Source organism: Ammospiza caudacuta, chromosome 3 (genome assembly GCF_027887145.1).
Source record: "Ammospiza caudacuta isolate bAmmCau1 chromosome 3, bAmmCau1.pri, whole genome shotgun sequence".
NCBI lineage: Eukaryota > Metazoa > Chordata > Aves > Passeriformes > Passerellidae > Ammospiza > Ammospiza caudacuta.
In genome coordinates, this window is record NC_080595.1 from 12909468 (window position 1) to 12933065 (window position 23598).

Genomic DNA, 23598 nt, shown 5'->3' on the forward strand with positions numbered 1-23598 from the left:
ACACCATTAGTCCACACACCTCAACAGAACACTGCAGGTAGCAAAGTGAAATACAGCCTAGAAAAGAACACATGCAAAGAACTCTTCTTAGGCAGAAGAGTGGGAGAGAAGGAGGCAGCAGGAACAAATCCTTAGGCCTAATGACAGGGCAAAGGAGGCATTTATCAACCCTGCTCTCTAACTTAAGAGGGGAGGTATTTCAAATTGGCAGGTAGCTGCCCTAAGTGAGGAGAAGCAGCTGCACACAGTGCTGGGGTTGCAGTTGTTACAAGCTCTTTCTTGTCTCTCCTGCAGCAACCCCTCACTTCCATGGCCAGCCCTGCTGCCCCAGGCAGGCTGGAGGCTGTGGCTGCTTGAACCAGTTAGGGAGAGAGGCTGGCCAGGAGGAGGGAAGGAAGCCAATTCAAATGGAAATGCACCTTTGAGGCCCAAAACAGATATTGTGGATATGTGGGAAAGCCTGGGAGAGGAGAGAGGGAAGCATTTGGGAGACAGCGATGGGAGGGTGAAGCACAGTTAGGTTGGAAAGGCTGATTAGGGTGGAAGGGCTAATTAGAGTTAGGTTGGAAAGAAGAGCTGAAGGGTAAGGGAGAATAAAGTAACATGAACACACAAGACTGACATTTCCGACTAAGTCCAGTACTGTACTGTTTCAAATGGACAATGAGCATTTACTGAAAAAGTGAGGCTACGTTAGTTCAAACCAAGTTTGTATCAACCAGAGTTGGGTGTTCAGGTTAATAAATGCTAAACTCAGTCAATTTGGACACTTCACTTTGATTCTGCCCGTTTTTAGATGATCATGACACCAAACACACTTATCTTACAGTTTAAACCCATGTTTTACTTCAAGGGCCCCCCTCTGGTTCTTTGACCAGCTGGCAGCCTGTTACAGGTAAAACCAAATTACAGTTAGCAGCTAAAGGTAATCTCTTTCTAGAGCATGTTTGTTTTATTTGTAAGGGACTTGGGAAAAGCTCTGATCAAAGGCTTTGGGGAAAAAAATTGCATTTAGCCACATCTAAATGAAATCTGTGCTAGTTGGAAATCTCTCCTGTCTGATGATGCTTCTCAGACAATTACCTGCTGGATCAGAAAAGGGGGCACTGCTGAGCTGGAGATTTCCCAGGAGCTTTTGTTCCCATCCAAACTTCTTCTGGCCACCTCTACTGGTGAGCAAATTGTTTGAGTCTGGAGTGGTACCTCGAGGTGTCTTCTCTCCACTGACTAGAAAACAAGAATTCACAGATTGGTTTATGGCTGAGGGGGACTGAGTCACTATGTTACCCAAAATTGAAGCTAAAATAAGGGCTGCAGACTTCTGTGCTGAGAATAGGAGCCTGCAGTCACAGGATTTAACATTATTAAAGGAAATGGGCACATTTACTTTCCACTATTGTTACGGAACTGAGACAAAAGGAAAATAAACAGGAATGAGTGGTAGGCAAAACATTAAGTGAAAGAAGACACCAAGCAGAAATACAGAATACAATCTTTAGCAACTGTTATAAATTTTTTTTTAGCCAGTAAAAGCAGGAGGAATTTTTTAAAATTCTATCCTAATTTTAAAATCTCTTTGAATACTGTAACTTGAGGTATATTGCACTTGTGCACAGAACCCAAGAGGTATTACAGCATAAATGGAGAGACTCATGCCCCAGGCAATGCAAATTAACATAACACAAAGCAGATGAAATGTTCTGACTGCAGAAGTGGTTTAGAGGTTTTCAGTCCAAACAGGGCTACAGAGGTTGCAGCTCCAAGCGTAGGAGAAGAAAGGATGTGCTCAAGTTCTGTTGCTCAGCCCAAGGCAGAAGTTTAATTTGTTCAGAGCAGCAATTCTCTAGCCCTCATGTAAGCTGCTGGTCTGAGGTACAGAGTGACAGATCATTGAACACATTTACAAATTAAGCAATTCACTATGCATGAGATTATGAAAGATGAGTCAGACACAAATGTTTAATAAAAATCTACATGTGCCATCAGAGGTACAGACTGGACATATTCTAGAGGCCAGTCAATCACAAAGCCAGGATCAGAATCCAAATTTTTCCCCAGAGCAGCAGAGTGTGAAGATCCCAGTTTCTGATTCAGACTTAAATGCATGTCAGTCTAAATAAAATAACCTTGTTCTAATTTAACTGGAGTATTGTGCCCAGTGTTATTGCAAAGTTAGTGTCAATCACAGGATGCCTGTCTTTTCCCAGCCAGTGTCCAGCTGTCATTCATTTTGATAACTGTCACACAGCAAACCAGGTCATGTGGAAATCTATAATCACACACTGCCTTCTGCATCAGCCTGGCTGGACAGGTGACGGTTCTGCCTCAGCTGGAAGCTGATCTCCCTCACCCTGTGTCTCACTGCCCACTCATGCCAAACTGGGAACTCGCTCCCTGCCCAGTTCCACCAGCAAGGGTGCACCTGAGCGGGGCCCTCTGCCTAAGCACAGTGATTTCTGACACAGACCTTTGCCTTTCAAGAGTCTTTTGAAGATAACAACACCCAGCCCGTTCCCCACAGTCCCCAAATTTCAATTACATGGCAAATAAAAGACAAGTCGCTTGCAGATAAAAGGAAAACTTACTTGTTAAATAACAGTCCATACTAAGGGAGACATTGTCAAAAGCAATAATGGCATCAGAGCCTTCTTCCCATGAAGCAGTGATCTGAAACCAAAACCTGCACAAATTGGAAAAAATGGGATTAAACTCTGCTAAAGAACAGGAAATTCAGAGCTCTTCACAATTAAAGCAGCTTTTGAATGGTGGAGAAAAACTTTTCACATATAAAAATATTAAATTGGTAGAGAAAGTATCCTCATTCCTAGCAAGGAAAGATGATCTGAGGAGGGGAGCTATTCAGTAATATAGGTGGAGAGAATAAGAGAATATTGCCCCTCTCCCCTCCAGACAAACAGCCTGAAGAAGCAGAAGTGTGTGTATGCATGTTGTCAGAAAACAAAGTCCCCTGGATTCTGGTACAAATAAAAGCTCAACCAACCAACCAACCAGACCCCTAAGAGGTTTTAATCTCACAAGTGATTTACACGCTAAAGTGCTGAGAAAAATAAGTAGGCAGGGCTCCTGAAGTAATTTGGAGCTCCTAAAAGGAACTGGCAATCAAAGGCTGGACCAATTTTAGAAAGTATCTGGTGTTGATGTGCTCTGTAGGAAGCAAAGGGTGTCTAACAGCCCTGGCAGTCACAAAAGAGAGGAACTGACACTGGGTAGTCCACAGGAAGAGCAGAACTCATTATCTCCTTAGAGAAGCTGAGGAGGTTTGCCTTAAATCACACCCTGATTTAAGGAAAGCTGGCTTGTGCTGGGAAGTTGTGCCACTCTTATGTTACCAGAAGAAAAATCACTGTCAATTCCCTTAGTGGTATTACAAGTCAACAGGAAGAGCAAAAATTACCCACAACCAAATACTTCAAATCTGACAGTACACTGACCACAGATTAATTGTGTGTACTCATGGATTTAGGTTTTCTCTTAGCTTAGCAAGTTCATGTTCTCTCCATGCATATCTGCCACATAAAATCATAATACTCTGCTTAGGAAAGAGAAAAATTTCTGAAAGCAGCCAACCATAGCTCAGCAGTTAGATACAATGCTCAGAGGTTGCATCAAGACTATAAAAACATGAAACAATCACATAATGCAGAACAAGCTGCAAGTGAATAGGAAATATTATTTAAACCTCATTCTCTGTTGTATCTTGATGTTTTACACCAGCAGAAGTTAAGCCATTCGTGGGTCTCTTTAATGTAGATCTATTGCTGGTGCTTCTTGCTCTATATTTTAGAGATAAATATTCAGTCAGAATGTCAATTCTTGCAGGTGTTTCAGTTCAGACAAGAAAATGATGGCAGAACACGGTATTTTTGAGGAGCACGCCTATTTATTTCAAAAGGCTTTAGAAATCCTGGCTCTTCCTTGCAGCAAGGATCTAAACACTGGCAGAATTTTTTTTCTTCTCACAGACTCTAGTCCTTTCTGCATGGCACTGGGTCTAAAATATTTTCTCTCAGCTTTGTGTATGTTATTAGCATTCCTACATTAGTCTTGGTGATTCCTACAGTTTTAAAATATAGCTCTCCTTTACCAGCAAGCCAACCTCAAAACCAAAATTCCAGTGAAGCTGCCCTGGTCATAGGCATATTTATTGTGGGACAGCATATTCCTGTGTTTTGAATGTGGATTTTGACTGAGACTCCTGTCAGCAAACGTAACCAACTTCCATGTTGTTCTCCAACACAGGGCAGCTTTCCAGAGGGGACAGTGAGGTTTGGCAAGAGCTAAACCAGACCCCAGGGATATTTGTGAGGATATTTTGAGGATATGTAGATTGGAATGTCATTGTCTTCTGCAACTGGTGCTCTTGCTAAGCTACAGCTGGGCACAGAGTCAGAAAAGCTGACACAACCAAAGCAAAAAACTCAAACCAGAAAAAACTCCTGTCAGCCTCCAAAAGGTGCAAAGGGTTTAGAACAGAACACAGAAAATATTTCTATAGTTATGATGTTCCTCCTTCTTTATTTCTGGTAAAGAAAAGCAACGATGTTCCAACACTGAAATTTCTCACTCCTTGGAGATATGCATTGCACATATGGAGAGACTTCACTAAAAACTGACTTTTTGTGTTCTAAAGACATGAGCAGCTGCCATGAAAGAGCAGGTGTCTGACACAAATAATAGTGGATATGGTGAAGGAAGAGTACCCCTAACATCAAAGGCAACTCCAAATTGCAAGACACACTTTTCCTTGCTAAATGATCCATCTTTTTTAGCTCAAAAGGTGGCAGCTCTATCCATACAAGTCTGAATATCACAAAAGCATATTTTTAGCCTTCCAAAATCCATAAAATGTGCAACTGCAGTCTGATGCTGCCAGCAGTATCACAGTTCTTAGTTGGGATACCTGAAACCCCTTGTGGGTATGTCTAGGAGGAGAACAGAAGGGAACATAAAATCCTTGGATATTAAATTGGCTTCTGATGGAATTGGCTGCCCTCCCCCTGCCTCCCTCCCTCATTTGCTTTACAGCTGACATCCCACAACACTTCAAATGAAATTACAGGCTCTAGCATAAACATAAGCTGTTCACTTTGAGACATGCCATACAAGACTTAAACAAAAGCTATTGGACACACAGAGCGGGCTCTGAATCTCCTTTTTCCTGCAAGTCACAGTGCCAGCAGCAGACATGATTGAACTGTGTGTGAAACAGGTCCTAAAGCACCACAGGTGACATTCTGATGTGCTATGGAGAACCAGCCCCTACCTGAGGCTGTAAAATACAGCAGAAGCTTCTCCTTCCTTGTTGAGTGCTGCTGAAATGCCCAGGAAGAGGTAGGGTGGAACCTGGCTCAGCTGCAGGTCTTTCAGACAGCTCTGAGTGAAAATCAGTGCCCTGCACACAGTGACCATTGAGGGGACCAAGTCTGGTGCATTTGAGCCTCAGCCAATTTCCTCAGGGTGCACAATAAATGCCACTTGCAGACAAGGACACTGATGTGAATTTATGATTGTAAGGTGTTAAACTGAGGCTGTAAAATTAATTACAAAGACAAACAAGCAATTGCTCTCTGTTAGCTTTTCCCTCCAGTACTGCAGACTTTAGCTCAGGGAGCATAAGAGACAGATACCTCTGCAAAGACTACAGTGCACCTTCTTTCTGCCTCCAGGCAACGGAACACTTCTAAAAATATCTTCAGGCAATTTCCTAAGGTTCATGCCCCAAGGTGTTACACACTGATGCACTTTTCATGTCGTGCCTCTTCAGTCAATAAAGGGTTGTTCTTTTGAGAATTATCAAATGTTCAGTTTCTAAGACCTTGAAGGCATGACACAAACCAGTATTTCTGTTGTTGAAGGGAGTGCCATGTCACATGCCCATGTCAGAATGCAATAGGTTGCTTTTTACTTTTATTTACAGTTCATTCAAGTTAAGAATCAGCCTTGCTGATTTCACCTGCAGGAACACCAGGACCAGAACTCTTGAGAAATTTCCACAAGTTCATCAGGGATACAGAAAAATTACAGAAATGCCTCCAAAATACAAAAATTCTGTGAATGCTAAACACTATTAGGACCATCAGTGCTGCTTGGGTTGCCTATTAATCTTATTTTTTGCTAACACGAAAGCAATTTCAGTACCAACCTTCTCTTGAGACCAGCATTTCTGCAACAAATAGTTCATCATTTTATCTTCCCTTGTTTAATGCCACTATTAATTTAGAAATACGATGTCTTTCAAATTCCATTGAAAAAAGATCATCAGTTAACCAACATTTCAATCATTAGCTTTGGTGGCTTTAGCTTAATGGGCTAATTAAGGGAAATTTAATCAAAACTCAAGATGGAAATGTCACACATCAGTGAGATGGAAAAAACCCCACAGACAATCTCATTCCCTCACTCCCTCTCTTTATTTTTTCCCCTTTTCCATTTGATCCCTGAAATCAATGAAATAACTCCCTGTGACTTTGGTGGGAGCTGACACTGAAGCAGCAGCAGCAGTGACTGCGTTACAAGAAAAATTACTAGATGAGACAGCTTAGCCACAGCTGGTGGAGATACAGTGTTCTGAGTTACTGCAGTGACTCAGAACAGCACAGGAGGTGACAATCTCCCCAAACTGGGGTTTGTGCACAGATCAAAGAGGGGCAATGCTGACTGCACACCCTGCATCTCCACTAGCCCCAGCACTGCACAGACATAGCCCCTGCAAGCACAGATGCTGCAGTGAATGGCCAGGAAAGAATATTCATGAAGCCAGTTTTATACAGGAGCAGCCAAATTACTGCTGGCAAGTTTGTTGTAACTTTGTGGTTTAATAAATCCCTGCAACTTCTTCACGTGGAAGCCAGATCCTCATCAGATAAGTCTCTGTTTGTAAGCTAGATTTCTTCACAGGAATGAAAGTATGGCAGCTATGAAACACTTCAATGATTTGGATATTAGAAAAATTACAACTTGAGGACTGGTGGAAATGACTTCTTAACTGTCTCCTTTTGCCCTACTCAACCTGGAGCACAGCTAGAAAGAGGATTCCTTAGCTGTGTGACAATTGGGCAGTACAAGTTCCACCCTGCAGGGCTGAGTGTCAGCTGAGCTGTGAAAGCAAAAACATACAAAGGCCTTTTGAAAAGAAATTCTGTTTGAGGCAAATAGGAAATGCTGTACCAGGGGGACACCCTTCCCCTCCTCCTTTCATTCTCCTCTCTGGGGAACATCAGCTCCTCTGTTTGAAGGATACAAATTTTACATACATTCAAAAACCACTCAAGGGTGACCACTGCTCAAATATTTCAGTCACAGATAAGAAATGACACAAAATGAGATTTTTTTTTTTTGGTTTGTATCTTTGGTCCTATCTGCAAAATGTCAATCCAGATGAACAGTTCTTTGAAAGTGTAATTTAACTCAGTTAAATCTGACCAAAACAGGACAACATCAAAGCTTCTGGTCTGTAACCTTTCCCACTTCTCAGGTTTTTTGAATCTTGGGTTTTATTTCAGTGTGGTCAGTATTTGAGCTTTGTCACATCACCCTGTGTTTTCTGTTCAGCTCATTCTTTTTGATTACTTTTTTTTTTCATGATTCTAACAGAAGACCGGTTCTCCCCAAAATATTTGGGGCTTATTAGAGAGCGAAATGCAGAACTAAAAGTGTGAAGATGTATTTATAGCTATGTTGGCATAAGCCTCCATGAGGACAAACTCTTTTGCACACATCATCTATCCCTATATCTTCATTGCACAGAAATGTTAGGTTTTGCACATATTCTATCTTCTTCTGATGAAAGGGGAATAAAAAAGCCATTGAAGACCTCTACAAGCTGATTTTGTGCAAATTCTACAGCTCCCTCCCTTCAGTAACTACTCTGAATTTCACCTAAATATTGTCCCTAGCTCATACAGACAGTTCAGTTTTCATTACCCAGACTCAGGCAGCTGCCTTCATGCCATTATTTTAGAAAGCCTCATAATCATTATTTTTTTTCTTTTGATCATAAAAGACAGGGATTATTAACCAAGATTGAACGTTAATCTCCTCCGTACCCAATCCCCCATGCAGTGACACGAACACAACATGTCTGTACGTACAAATCTCATTTCATAACTGGTAATGTTTTGCCTCTGATGGAGATGATTTCTCTCCCTACCTAGCTAAAATAATTACAGCTGAACCTGCTTGAGACCGAGGTATTCACAGAATAGAGAAATTTCAGGTCACTAACCCTTGTTACATTCGGGTTCCCATTAACTTCTCTGTTACAAATGATGCATTGTTAGCTCACTTCACAAAGGAATACTCACTATTTGGGATAAAAGACACATTTAGAGGAAATAAGATTATTTGGAGAAATATAAGCATGTTAACCAAACTCAGTTATAATGACAGAATTGCCATGCAGGAAGTTACTTAACAGCTAGTAATAAAGATTGAGATTCAAAGGTGTTATTAAAGACAACCATGCATGTACAAAATCTGTCACAGGTACTCTGCACACACTGTCACAAAACCCCCTTTTCAGATGCACAGAAACGTTTTCAGAATAACTCTTTCAGAAGGAGGACAGTCAGACAGACATAATTAATGCTAGAGAGCAGGAGAGCAGTGATCTGGTTGTTAAGATCTCACTGCTTTTAACAAAATAATTTGTGGCCACCTCAGGGCAGCACAGCCTGGGCTTGTAGGGCCAATGGGAGACAGACTGAAGAGATCTGGGTGCAGATGTGATGTGCAATTAATATATATTCACAGAATATTCTGTGAATTAATATATATGTGGTCATGTGTGGGCAGACACATGACTAGCTTGGGTGGAGGGTCCCCATTTCTTCTTAGAGAATAGGAAGAAAATTTAGGAATAACATGAGATAAACAAGCCCCTGGGTCAAAAATATTGCCAAGAACCTTTTCTTTCCAAATGGGAACCTGACACTGGGAAACTTATAAATAATTTCTGAAAGGAGTGAGAGGGAAAGACAGAGCAATGCAAGAAAAATTACTGGACAAGAAGAGTGCTTAGCCACAGCTGGTGGAGATACAGGGGTGTGAGATGAGACCATTTATTTTTACTGCTGCAATGAGTGAGAGGCTCGCCAGGTGCTGTGGCTGCCATTGAGACCAGAGCTGCTGAAGGAGCCAGACAGAACAGACAATCTCACTCCCACAGACTGAAAGGGAATCCCAATGGATATGGAAACCGAAACCTAACGAGAGCCAGTGTAGTTTGTAAAAACCCAGGAAGTCAGCAAAATTGGAATAGGTAATGAAGCCAGCTAAAACAAAATAGCAAATGCAGTTGTTGGGATGTGAATTCTGACTTGTTGAAACAGAATATTACGCTTTGAGGTAACTGCTGTCTGTAGGATTTCTGCTTTCTTCTTCAGGAACCTCTCATCCTTACCCAGCCTTCCAGGTAAGTCACCTTACTGATCCCCTCCAAAATAATAAAATTCTCAGTCTGTGTTCAGGAGAAGGTCATCAGCAAGAAAATAATTTTGAAGCTCTCCAAGCACTATGGGACCAAAAGAAAATTGTTTTTTCACTTTCTGAACATGCTTCCCTGCTATAAGGACATGACCTGGCCTTGCCATCAGTGACAAGGCAAATAGTGCTGCTATTCATGACTGAAAATTTAATTTCTAAGGACCTCAAGTAAACTCCTCGTATTCCTTCCTCCATCTGGACACTACTCACACTACTCATAGAGACTGGCTAAAAATTTAGATGTTTTAATGCCAAAAAAATTGAACTTAAGAAGAAAGGAAGCCAAAGAAACCTTTCTAACCAGTAAACATTTTAAATTTTTTTTTATATTTCCACACAGTCTTCTTCTGTCATGAAACTGCATTGAGGTGGGACAGGTTACTATTAATATTAGCTATTTTTACCAGATTCCCCTTACAGAGGTTACAGTGAAATCCTTTAAAAGAAAAGGACAGGTTTAGTAGAGAATAGAGGCCTTGAAAGTCCAGAGCTGGACTGGGCTGGCTCAGTTGCTGTAATTGTTGGAATCTACTTCCAGGCAGCTTCAGCCAGGTTGTAGAGGAGCACAGAGAACTTTTAGTCTACATGCTGTTCCACATGGCTGGCCTCAGCTTCATCAAGGGAGCAAAAATCAAGATATTTAGAATTTGTTTCTTAAAGTATTAATTTTCCAGTCAGGCTTCAACCTGTTAGAGTTAATCCTTTTCCACCTCTCACACTCTGTAGCAAACAGTTGCTAAGTGTTGGTGATAGTGAGCACCAGCCTAGGGCAAGCTCCAGAGAATCACTTAGTTACATGTGATTGTGTTTTATCTATGTGCTGTACCTTGACCACAGTGTTTAACTAACAGAATGTCTAATTATTAGCTACACAAATCACTCATCTTCAATTACATCAGGCTTCTGTTGTGTCAGCATCTCTTGCTGTCACATTCCCACAACATTATCATTACTAAAAATTAAATGCACATGTACTAACTAAAAGCAAATATATAAAATAAGCAAGCCCAAACTACCAGCTACAACATTGCTTTTAAGACTGTTTCCTATCTGCATTTCTGTGAATTAGAAAAGAACAATCCTTGACAGGCTCATCATTTTTCACTGGAAAACAAATAGTAATTTTCCAACAAATAGTAATTTTCCACTAAGTCAAACAATCTTACAATAAGGTGTACTCTCAACCCAAATCTTGTAGTATTGCACTAATGTGTAAATTTCAGTAAGTACAAATAACCATTTCTCTAGCTTTCACTAATCTGTGCAGATTATTTGATTTGCAGATAATGCATCCTTTAGAGAGAGGTAAGTGGCTCTACAGGGGATAACAAATCACAGCCAGGATTGTTCATTCATGTTGAGTATATCTCACTGGCAACTTAAAATACAGCACCTCTGGAGGTGCTGCCTTTTGCCCCTGGTAGGCACAACCTGTTCACCCAACAATTTAAGGAGCTCTTGCCCACAGCTGGCTTCTTTAATTGTAGCTGCTTTGATGGCACATCCTCAACCAGGCCCTTGGCCCTTCCTCCCCCATGCCCAGAGGATACTGAGCACTTGGAATTGGGCTACAGCTCTGCTCATCAGCTCTGCTGGTGAACACAACACAAGAGCTCTGAGGATTGTTCTGCTAACATCTGCCAGAACAAAAGCAGGTAGATAACTTCAGGAAGATGTAAAGTGCCAGAACTTCAGCTTCTTTCAAGTCCATGCAAAAGAGGTAAGACCTCACACAGGGTGAAATTGTGATTGCATGTGTCCAAGGTTGCCCAGGCTAACCCAGAGCCAGAAATCCACCATCCCTCAGCCACAATTTTACTTCTTTTTCTTACTCCTCCCTCTTTTCTGTTATTGCCAATTCACCTGAAATGTTCTAGCTGTGATTTTCTGCCAAAGTATAATTTCTCCCAACAGCCTGAGGGATATCAAACATTTAAAAAATGTCTGTTTCTAAAGATAGAGCTGATCTAATTTCTTGGAAGTCTTCCTAATGATTCTTTGAAGTGCTGTAAGCCAAACATGGAAATTATGGCTAAGCAGCTTTTAAACAAGCATGCTTTTGAGCAGTTTTAGAGCATATTATCTTGTTATTAATAACACTTTCCATTCAGCTTCCCAGGCACAATGGAATGTGCTTTAAATTTGTGTGAAACTGGTACCCTGGTGTGCTTTACTCAAGAGCATTACTCCTTTGTGGTAATTTAAACTTTCAGCTCCTCCTGTAGGAAAATCTGCAACATCATGGCTCTAACACAGACCCTCACAGCTTCTGACACAGGAACCACTTAGAAAAAGACAGACACAGCAAGCTTTCAGCAGCACCAGCACTGTGTTCAATTAACTACTTCTTACAGTTCAATGAAACTGTCATTTATCTCCATTTATATACTGGAGTCTCACCAGTACCAGTTTGGTGTGTACTTCCATAGAATTCATTCCTAATCTGTACAGCAGTCCAGATTTCCTAAGAAACAAGTTTTAAGATGGTAAGAAAGATGCTTGCAGTATTTCCAAGTCTCACAGGAGGCTTCTTTCTTCCCAGGGAGGATTGGTTTCAATTAAATCAATCTTAGAAGAAAAATTCATTAACATAGCAAAGTTTCTGTGAATAAATAAGGTCGAAAACTTTTCAAGAGACACCAAAACTTCAAAGTTTTCCTTGCTTATGTCTTTACCTCCCACAAACTCACTTCCTTCAGGGAATCCATCTGTCTTTCTCTGTAAGCAATGGGAAAGTAAGCGTGTCAGCACCTTATACATAACAGTCAGCACTGTGTTATCAGCTGAATCCATGATTTCTCATGAAGCACTGCTAGCCTGACTCCTAAGATCAAAGTGTTCTCTGCCTGACTGTGCAAGCAGAGAGAATTTAAAGGAAAGCAATAGTACACGGGTACAGAATAATTCAGGTACAAAACATTCCTCTGGCAACACTAGGAAATAAATCACATAAATAATAATGGCAAAATAAACCATTCTTCAAAGGAAACACAGCTGAAGGGAATGAAGCAACCAGGTATTTTTACAAATGGTACTTTACCAGTGACTGCACAATAAGCTTAATGCTGGCATTTTTAAAATCTTTGACGCACACATATTAATTATACATTCAGGACCAAAGCATTGGCGGTGTCCTTGTTGTATTTGCAGCCTATGTGCATCCCCAAGTGCCAGGGAGATAAAAAGACATATTCATATAATGTTTGTTCAAAGTTCTGAGGAGGCAAACTACCCCTTAATGAAATCCATTATTTCTAGGGCACAGGTTTCCAAAAAGACAAGGGACACCAGTGCTCATGACACAGATGGTAGATGCATCTTGCAGCCTAAGGGCCAGGGCAGCAGGAGGTGAAGTATGTCTGTGCCTTCTCTAGAAACATCACATATTAAAAGCAAACAAGGAAAGAGAGTATTCCCTTAAAGATAACTGGCAAGAAATAGCTAAAACAACACTCTAAATAAACATATGCTACCAGATAAACCTTCTGTGCCTAAAGTCAGAATAAAGCCACGGACTTGCACAACCCTTTATCAAGGTGAGCTTCTGCTACAGCTCACACAAAGGCTGATCCATCTGATGGATTCTTGTCTGATTTTGCAGCAGGCTCTTTTCCCACCTCTTCATCCTCAGATCTAGACACATTGATCACCAGGGGCTTTGGTACCCAGAAAAAATGTCAGCTATGGAGCTCACACCCAACTCTAGCAAACCATGCGGGAGCACCAAACGTGCAACATAGAACAGTGTGCAAAGAGTGGGTCCCAGTCAATGAAATGGAGACACAGAAATTTAAGCACCTTGCTGTAGACTAGCCATGGAATCAGTTTTTGAACCAAACCTTTGACTTGGGAGCTGCAAAATTGTGTGCTTTGCCCAAAATATTCAGTTGTTGTCTGCTTCCAACAGAAGATGCCTCACAGAGGACAAAGCACTTCTGCTTGAGGAAACAGCTTCCAGGAGCAGTGCTGGCCATTTTCATGCCAGGTAGCTAGTGCTGCCAGGGCTGATCATCATGCAGAATGAGGAGAAGACTCATACCTGTCCAGTATCTCTGGGAGAGGTAAGATCACCCACTGCCACATTCCCAAACCCTCGCTGTTCTCGGAATGCCAGAACGTCCAGCTCTGCTCCTTTCCTGTCTTGTTCTCCACCAGCACCAGGGAGACATTTCCCAGCAGGACACCCTGGATGAGCCATGACATTCGTAGCTAGAAGAAATAGAACATGTGAGAATAAACATCACAAACATTATTCAAAAGTTAACAAAGTTATCAATTCCTCTTTCCTTGCTTTCCAATCACCAAAAAGTTGATTCTGCCATCCTTATATAATCAATCACTTTAGGAAACTCCACAGATATGGAAGCCTGCAATACTCAGTATATGCTATTAAACATTGAAACTACTGGGCTTTTTTGCTTTCTCTTTGTCAAGTTGATTCTAGACAGTCTGTTTTAGCTTTCACATATGTGGCTAATTTTACAGGGATAAGATTATACTTCTCTTTTGAGCAGTACAAAGACTACACTCCAGTAAGATGCCACCTAAGAGATTCAAGTTAAGACTAACAACTTATTCAGTAATAAATTTTTATATTCCAGCAGCAAAAAACACAGGCAGAAGACTGCAATAAGCAGACACATCACTAGTAATCACATCCTCATCCCCCAGATACTCTTTTCAAAAATCAGTTTTTATTTTCCCTCCAAGTTTATACAGATTTTTCAATTAAAGTTCAGTAATAATTTGGTGGGTTTTTTATTAATTAAAATACTTAAGGGAACAATTTTTCTAACATTTCTGTTATGATAATGTAATTTAATCAATTTCTATGCATTTATCCCTGTATGTAAAATTATTTCATGTAGTTTTCTCATTTTATGACTTTCTCACTCTCATTGTATGAAAAGAAAAACAATCTTTCACATCAGGCCAACTTCACAATCCAGAGTATATGAACATAGTCTTCTTATTTTCTTGTGAAAAGAAAAGGAGCTAGCCCTTTGTTGATCAAGAGCACAAGTAAAACACCCATATATATTCTATTCAGGAGCTGGGTTTCATCTCAATAACCAGTAGAAGTGAGAATGCTGAAGGAATGAGTTTATTAAAGCTACATTAACGATGGATGTTTTGGATACAAGAAAGTGGTTCAGCACAGTATCTGGTGTCCATACATATTAAATAAAGCACTCTATTTTTCAGCACTTCAAAGCCACCACCAAAGTCAGGAGGCTGAGAATTCAGTTTGTATTTTACAAAGGAACACCTGATAACATTACTTCCTTGCTTTGATAGCACAGAACATCCATATCCATTTCTCAGCATAAAACAAAACTGCTAAATTTTGCTTGCTGTTCCTATGTCATGGTGTAAGTTTGTTCTGGCAGCCAAATCAGATGTAGGCATCAAAGTGACAGAAGTGTTGCTATTATTCCTAGTTTACGATCACAATTTTGGAGTGGGTGGAACAAAATTCTGGGTATCCATTGCATTAATTATCAGTTCTGAATTTGGGTAAAGACTATAGTTCATCTGCCTATCTCCAAAGCTACAAAGAAAGAAGTGACTTTATACTGCAAAACTGTGACAGAGACTGAATAATCTACATGGGGCTCCTCTCTCTCCAGTCCAAAAATCACTGGACTTGCCTGGAATCCACTGTACTGTATGACCCAAGGATTGATAAATGTACAAACAGATATGCCAGCTTGTGTCTGTGAAAGCATTTTGTCACATTATTTTGGCCACACATCCCAAACTGATGTGTAAGATTTTGAGTGGTCCAGCAAACCATCACAGGTGCCCACAGCACTTCTGGGGACAAGCTGGTCAAGCCTGACTTCCAGCTCACTCCCACCACAGTTCTGGGAAAGGATTAATGGAATCCCATGGCTATTTCCACAGTGTCAGGCAGTGGAAACCACAGCATGAGGTGTGAGGATTTTCACCTCCCAGACCCCCGACAGAAAAAGCAGAGTCGAGCAGGATGGCCAGGAACTATTTCAGATTCACAACATGATGGCCATGGAGGCAGCTGAGGAGGGCTGAACTCATACCCAGCAACCAGAATCAACACTGCTGAGAGAGGCTGCTCATGGTATAGGGGGCTGATGCCTTCAAACTTGGTGTCTGTGTGGCTACTCCTAACAGGTGACAATCAAGATGCAAGAAATTGTTGGATATTCCATATTTTCAATTGCCTACAAACTGAGGCATTTTTTTAGTGTCAATTTAAAGTGAAAATTTATGCCTTTCAGACCCAGCAAAGCAAATTTTCCTTTAGGAAACTGATCAGGACTTAACTATTTGTTTTAATAAGTCTGGAATGCCAATGGATATTTAAAACCCTCCACTTATACCAGAGAAAGCAATACCTCTTACTGAGACTCTACATGTCCACTTTTAGGACCCAAGTGCCAACTCCCTGTGCAACACACTACATGACATTTTTAATACAGGTGAGTTGGAGCAACTTCACTGTGCCATTTTGGTAGTTTAAAATTTGAGAGGTAAAGCAGAAGGGCAGAAGCTTCAGACAGCTTCTAGGCAGAAGCTTTCAGACCTCTGTCTCTTCTGGAGACCTGCCAGAAGGTAAGAGGCAACATCTACATGGCCAGGAGTGAGGGAAGAGCGAGCCTTTGATAGCTGTTAATGTAACACTAGAGCAAAAGCTGAGGCAATTGATGAATTGGAATGAATGCCTTTGCACACATGTCAGCTGTTTGAAGGAAAGAAGTAGCTGGCAATAGATGTGGGAGATCAGCTCATTGGCAAAGTGCAATATGCAAACTCTAATGAACTGGCTCTGAGTGAATCGACTGGCACTGTGTCCAAATGGGCATTTTTTGGCTGTGATTTCCATGGTTTCTAAGCTTCACAGCAGGGCAGTCCAGGTCTTTTCACACCTGCTGAAGTGAACCAGAGCAGATGATGAGCTGGATACCATAGTAAAGACTTCTGAATAGGGCTGGCATTCATTGTGTAGAATACAGCATCAATGATGGCAGATGGCACTACATACACAGCGCGCCCTGCAAGCAGAGCAGTGGCACATTTGGAAAAATCTAAATCTGGGCTGTTGGTGGAATACCCCAACATTATGCATCAAACATCTCCCTCTGTGTTAAACTAGCAGCAAAATATTCAGATGCTAGAAACACCACTGAGAAATTAATTAAGCATAGAAGGTAGGCAGTGGCTCAATGGCACCTTGCTTTCTGGCTTTAGAGCCCAGCAGAGCTGCTGATCAGCTGTACATATGCAAACCCACTGACTCAGTAAATGAAATGGTCTAAACTGATCTGGGGAAAATCAGGGAGGGAGAGCCCATGGTAAATACACAGCATATTGAGGCAAAACTCAGGTCAGATGGCTACATGTACTGTACTGCAAACACCATCTGGAAAGACGCCTTCTGAGAATCCCCTTAGCCTCTGAGCTGGTGGAATTTCTGAACTGACAAATAGGGGACTTGATTCATCCCAGAAAGAAAAAAACCCAAAAACCTAATCCTTATCAATATCAACAGGGCTTGGCAGGTGAAGAAAAGCAAGCAAGGTAGATTTTCCAGCACAAGCTGCACAATTTCAAGACCACCTGAGAACTGAGCCTTCCATTTTACTTCCTTATGCAAAAAAAGAGAAATAAAATACCAAGAACCTTCTGGGTGAAGTTTGAACTTGCTGACACCTGTGAATCTACTTTAATGGCTAGAAACATTCCAGCATAAACTATCTCTGAGATGCCTGACCGAGGACCAATGACACACACTTGCAGCAGCATAAATAAAACATTCTGCAGTGACACTCTGGAGAGCTGCTCTTTCTTTTTCCTCCCTTTCTGCATGGCAGTGATGCTGACTATTAGCATTATGGTCCTACCTGGCAGGAATTGATACTTGGTCATCTCTAACACAAGGGAAAAAAGGAACTGGAAAAGAAAAACATACTTCAAACAGGGCTTAGAGTAAAGTATTTTTAAGAAAACAGAGAAGAGTCTACAGGCATTTTCCTCCCAGGAAGTGCAGTAGTTGGATCTCACTGGTGGCTCTCCGGCCAGCAACACCTCAACTCTAGACCACAGGTTTTCATCTTGTGAGACAGCACATTACTTAATTCTGATGCCCCCAGGTCTTTGTTCACCCTCTCCATTATGCTTGCTCAAAGGAATTGCTCAAAATTTGCCTGACAAGGAGCAGTGGATTCCTGAAATGTAGACGTTTATTCTCCTAAAAACCATTACTGTTCCCTTGGGTCTTCTTCATTGGAAGAGAAACAGTAGAAATTGTTTTCAGCTGTGAATGCAGTGACCCAGTAAACGTAGCTCAGGTATTAAAGGAGCTTGGAAAACATCTCACTGTTGAGCAGAAACTGAAGCTGCAAGTTGGGATATGATTTGCACAGAATTAGGCAATAGCTGCAGACCCCTTTGCCAAGTCTCAGTGAGCTTTGTACATGCATATGAGCTACCTTTGACATGTGAAGTTTATCATACTGACGATAATTCTTTTCTTACTAGAAATGAGAAATGGCTGCATACAACAGTACAAGCAAAGACATCTATTACCACTGTTCAACAATTCAGGCTTGGACTCTTATGAATAATAAAGAGGATCAAAAGGTCTTGTTCCTGGTTTTTGGCCAGATCTACAACAATGCATGATAAGACTCTCTTGTAGTCTGCAGACACTTCTGCTTTAGATGAAGACTCAGGTGTGAAAGCAAAAACCTTTTGTAAATGATAGAATTTTAATTATCTGATCTGATTATGTAGCTTTAAAATACCTAGGCAGGCAAGAGAAGCTCATGTTTTATATGAACAGATTATCCATTTATTCTCACATTATTTCTTACTTCATTTCAGAAAACAGACCAAGAGAAAAACAAAAGCAACAACAAAAGAGAAAGTGTTCAGAATTTTGCTGTCAGGGGATTGTGGAACGACCAGCACTCAAGAGATTTCAGATGCTATAGACCCTCTGATCCAATGACACAAAAGCCACATGGGAAAGGGAGCAAGAGAAGACAGATAACAGTAAATAAGCTGTATAGATTTTAAAAACATTTTAAAACAAGAAAGTATGCTAAGAACATTCTGTCAAATAAAGCAGATGAAAGGCTGAGCTAGAGGCATATCTATGTTGCATTTTTCATGCTCGTAAATTTTCAGTGTCAATGTTATTACCATGTACGCTTCTAAGTTATTTGAAGCTCAAGGAGCAGAGGAGAAAAAGAGACACACTCTGCAGGTGTAAGCATGGGGCTCAGAATGCACTCAAGGAATGATTTATATTATTGACTTACATGCCTTGAAAAAATTGCAACACTTCTGCATAGAAAAGAGAACTGAATTAATAAACAGAAAGGATGAAAACATCTTTACGTCTGTAAACCTGGCTGAGAAGGCAAACTTCAACTATATTGCTCTACATCCACATGTTATATTTATTTTTGAGAGTGAGTACATTTACATACAAAAATAATTTCAGATGTTAAAGAAATCTGGCCAATTTTAGTACTAACTTACATAATATAATGGTAGCTTTCAAGAAACAGCTAGTTGAAATGTCAAAATAGCACCAGAAAAATATTTTCATTATTTTAAACACAGCCAAAAGCACAAAACAGGAATCTGTTTGTATTGTTTTCCAGCACAACTATACCCTTGAAAATGTTTGACCCAGGGCCTACCAGCAAAATGAAACTATCTGGATCCTAATCACAAAGCAGTCCCTCTTGCAGAGTCACCTTACTCCATGGAGGTGCATGCAATAACATTTCAAGCTAATTTCAAATCCACCCCCACGCAGGAACAGCAGCTCTGCTGTTCCTCCCTTCCCTCTGACAGCCCACACCAAAGCTGCAGCTTGGCTTTTACTTATCAGGCATGGCACTGAGATTCAGTCACAGATTCCCTCGAGCTGAGCAGAGCACAGCCTTTCTCAAAATCTGCTCATGTTTCTGGAGTGACTTCCAAGCAGAAGCAGCAGTAACAACCCACCACAAAATGAAATCTTGCAGGAGAAATGCAAGACTACAGCCCAGGCAGGTACAACTGTACCAGCCTCTTGCATGTCTTTATGAGAGAGAGCCACACACTTTGGGAAGAAACAGGCATGTTCCTTGTGATCTACAGGTACCACAACATCCTCTAAGGCCTGAGGATGCAGACATCAGGGAACATCACGAAAAAATGGAAGGAAAAGCAAATCAGCACATGTGACTGCACCTGCACAGCAATAATGCTGGGCTGAGGGAGATGGGATTGCCTTCTTCTCTTGGAAATGGGGGTCAGAACTGAGTCTTCAGCTTCCACACAAAGGTGAGTAATCCCTGGGCACCTGCAACACTTCTGCCAGCTCTCTGACTTTGTGAAGCACTGAGGAGTGGGTGGCCATGACAGTTTGGAAACTGTGCACACCTAGGAGCTATCAGCTGTGGCAAAGCAATTAGTTTTGCCATGGGTGGTGTCTGAGATGACAGCACTTCCCTTGGATTTAATTGCAATGTGGTTTCCTAGGTTCCCAAACACCAGTACAGCTTCTAATGACATGCATATGCATTTCTTCTTCAAAATGAGGAAATGCCTATCCATCCCATGCTCCTCTGTCAGCCTTGTACATGCCAGCTGATTCCCACCCAGAGAAGGGGAATCTCCGTGTGACAGAAGGGGCAAATAATGCCATGCTTTACTGCTTGAGCTCTAAAAACCCTGCCTTTCAATCAGGCCACTGTTTGGCTTAATTGCTTGCACTTCACATGCATCCCTATGCTCAATTACACGTGCTTTGCTTCCAGTGAACTTTTACATGTGGGTTAAAATGTTTTCACTCTTGATTACTGTGACTGTATAGTTCCAGAAGCATTTCCTGAGTTTTTTGTTGCATCTCCCCTCTCTGGCTACTTCAGGGTAATAGAGCATCACTTCATGGACTATGTGAACTACTTCCTGCATTCACCCAAGATTTAGTAGAAGCGCCACAGTCTCCCTCTTCCATACAGAGTGGGTTTTAAACACAGACTCAAAGGGGTCAACAAGCAAAGGGCTCTACTGAAAGTGCAACATGAAAAAGATAACAAAGGCTGTCTGGACTGCAAGCAGGAGAGATTCTTTGAAGCCAGGATACTCCAGCCAAGATTTAATAAAACAACAAAAGGAAAGAGAAGAACTAACTCAACCAAGAATAAAGGGCAGCATCACAAACTGACTGCTCTGACCTGCCAAAAGCACTGAAGAACAAAGAAAATGAAAATATGAGACTGCTCAAAACAAACAGGAGTGAAGTACAATACAAAGCTATACACAAAGTGCAAGGCACATTAGGGCCAATCCCAAAAGTTGGGAAAGTACAGGCTGTGTTTGTCACAGTATCTCCTGTGTGCATTTTTGTCCTTTCCCCATTTTTTAATGCATGTGGGGCAGTGCAGAGTGGGTGAGGCTGATGTTTCCCTTCCTGAGCTGACAAGGAGCCTCCTGCAGGGCATGGACAGGGCTGGCAGCCCTGGGTGCCCCTGGGGACTGAGCTCAGGCTGCAGGGAGCACAGAGATGGAGTACCACACCAGCCCTGCCCTCAGTGACAGCTCATCCATGCTGTGGTGTCTCCAAGAGCGAACACCAACACCCTGCATACAGCTGCCCAGAACCTCTGCAGGGAAGGTCTTGGCACCAGGCTGGTCCCTCACCTCCTTTTCCAGTCTGCCACAGTGTAAGATTACACAGCCAGGCTCAGGGAGGAAAAACAAGCTGGAAGCATTAGAAACTCCTTGTGGCTGGTTCCCACTGTGGACTGCTTGGCTGTTTCCTTATCGGCTTTGAGTCCTGGTTTCATGGACACCCTGGCCAAACCCCAGACTCCTCCAGCCTGGCAAACAGCACTGTGGCAGGTAATGTTCCTCATGGGGAGGCTGAAGTAATTAATTCCTACGAACACCTCAGGCTAAAAAGCAGGGTGTCAGCTTCTGCTGTGGTGGGTGTGATTGGTCTAACATGACTGGATAAAAGAAAATTAGGTGGTAAGGGGAAGAAATAATAACTTCATTGAACAGCAGGTGCCCCAGAGCTTCCATGTAGCAGGGGAGAAGAGAGGGGAGTCAAAATTGTCAAACTGGGGATGTTTGCTGACCTCCTTGTTGCTCTCAGGAGAGTGAGCAAATATCTAAAGGATCATGAGAGCTGGATCAAATACATAAGGAAGGGCAGATTTATGGCTGGATCTGATTGTGGAAGAATAAATGGGTCTAATTCACACAAACCCTTGCTGAGATCCTTTTGCAACATGAATTTTGAGTATTTTCTGTGGGATTTCAGCTGCCAGAGAATCTGTCCCAGCTGTGACATGCCAGGTAAAGTAGTCAGCAGTGACAGGTAAAAGAAAACTCATCTTTTAGTGCCTGAACTTGAGCCAGTTCAATCACAAAGTGGTTGAGGGTGACTAAATACAGGACAGCATTACAATATTTTCACAACCTCTTTTCTGACTATAATTTCACTATTAGGAAGTTTGTTGGCACCTATTTGGAGGAATAAGTGCATAGGGAGGCATATCTCCTTTCTCCTCTTCTGTTGTGTTGAGAAGTGGAATTAAATTATTCTCTGCACAGACAGATTGTTCCAGTAAAATAGAATTTGAAGCCACCAGGGATCCACTGAGAAGGGAAGCTTTTACACTATACGAAAAGGCAGGAGACAAAACCCTTGCCAAAACTCCTTCACTCTTTATTAGCGACAGCTGCAACGCTGGATGCGTCCGGATGCCTCTGGAGTGCCAAGGGGAGTGACGAAGGTGGGATGGCATGTGAGCAGATGAAATACATGGCAGCTTCTCCCCCATGGCAAGTTTAATTATTTGCAGTGTTGTATACACAAGGAAAAAAAAATACACAGATATTGGGAAATCATTCACTGTGATTCCTGTGTCGGGTGGATTATGAAAAACACTCGCTCTTGCTGGTCCATGGCAGAACAAGGTTTTAAAATATTCAGAACCTGCTTACGCCTTTGTCACAGATGGGAGGAAAAACAAGGTAGAATATATTTCAAAGACAGAGAACATGAATATATCACGAGAGCAAAACCAGAGGCACTTTGCTGTATGAACTGAGATATCCAACAGAAGTGAACCAAAACAAACTTTAAGGCAAAGAAACACCTTTTTCTGTGTAGTTTCATTCCAGAGAACTTTCTAACACATCCCTTCTTGTCCTTTCTGCATTTTCAGATCACTGGAACCGATTTTTTTTGTCTGTTCAGTACTCAGCCAACAGACAGCTGCACTTCATTAGTATCAGTTTTCCTAAATCCCTCTGTTCCCGGATCCAGAAGCTTATGGGAGATTTATGTGTGACTGTGAAGATGTGAAATGCTTTAACTCGCTAGGCATGGTTCAACACCATAAGTCAGAAATAAATCTTATCAGTGATTCTACCATCTGTGAAGCTACAGAATAAGAAGATGCAGACAGGTCATCTTTCTGAACCTGCACTTTAAGGGTTAAATATACCTAACTCAGAAATGACAAGCATGAACAAGGTTGTCAGCAAGCCTTGATGTACCTCCTCAAGCTGATATGTTGTGACTGTCCATAGTATTTCTGCTTGAATGTGAACCTGGCTCCATTCTGGATGAATTTCCCTCTGCTGCTGCTAACTTCAGCACTCCCATGAATGGGGCCTACATGAGCACTGGTGGGTTTGAAGTGCAGCAGCATGAAGAGCTGCCAGCCCAAATCCCGGCTGTGCCAGAGAAAACATGTACTGCCTTTTCTGAATGGCTCAGGGGCAGTCCTGAAGCCTATTCTGTCTTGGATGTTGCAAATATAATGCTTGTTCATGCAGTAAGATTCTTCCTCTCTGTGTTTATATAACACTGGCTGCCCTACTCTTACAGCACACACACCTAATTATGAAGATTGTAATACATCATGTGATGCAATGAGGACAGGATGTGACAGGTTTTTCAAAGCACATTTTATGGCATTCAAGCAGATAACCATATCTTTCCCCTGCACAGTGGGCATAAATAAGTATATTTTATAGAAAATAAAATCAAAGATAGCAGTTGCCTTGCTATGGACCTAGTACCTATATTTGAAA

At 41.6% G+C, this 23598-nt stretch overlaps 1 protein-coding gene across 1 annotated transcript in view; it reads right to left on the bottom strand.

Moving 5' to 3' along the window:
- The window catches only part of ALK (ALK receptor tyrosine kinase), a 302903-nt gene that overhangs the window by 42228 nt on the left and 237077 nt on the right, over positions 1-23598 (bottom strand). The window contains exons 10-12 of the mRNA XM_058801239.1: positions 13544-13713; positions 2586-2680; positions 1084-1227 (exon numbers count right to left, since the gene is read on the bottom strand). Of these exons, the coding sequence (XP_058657222.1) occupies positions 1084-1227; positions 2586-2680; positions 13544-13713 (409 nt within the window). The remainder of the gene's footprint in view (positions 1-1083; positions 1228-2585; positions 2681-13543; positions 13714-23598) is intronic.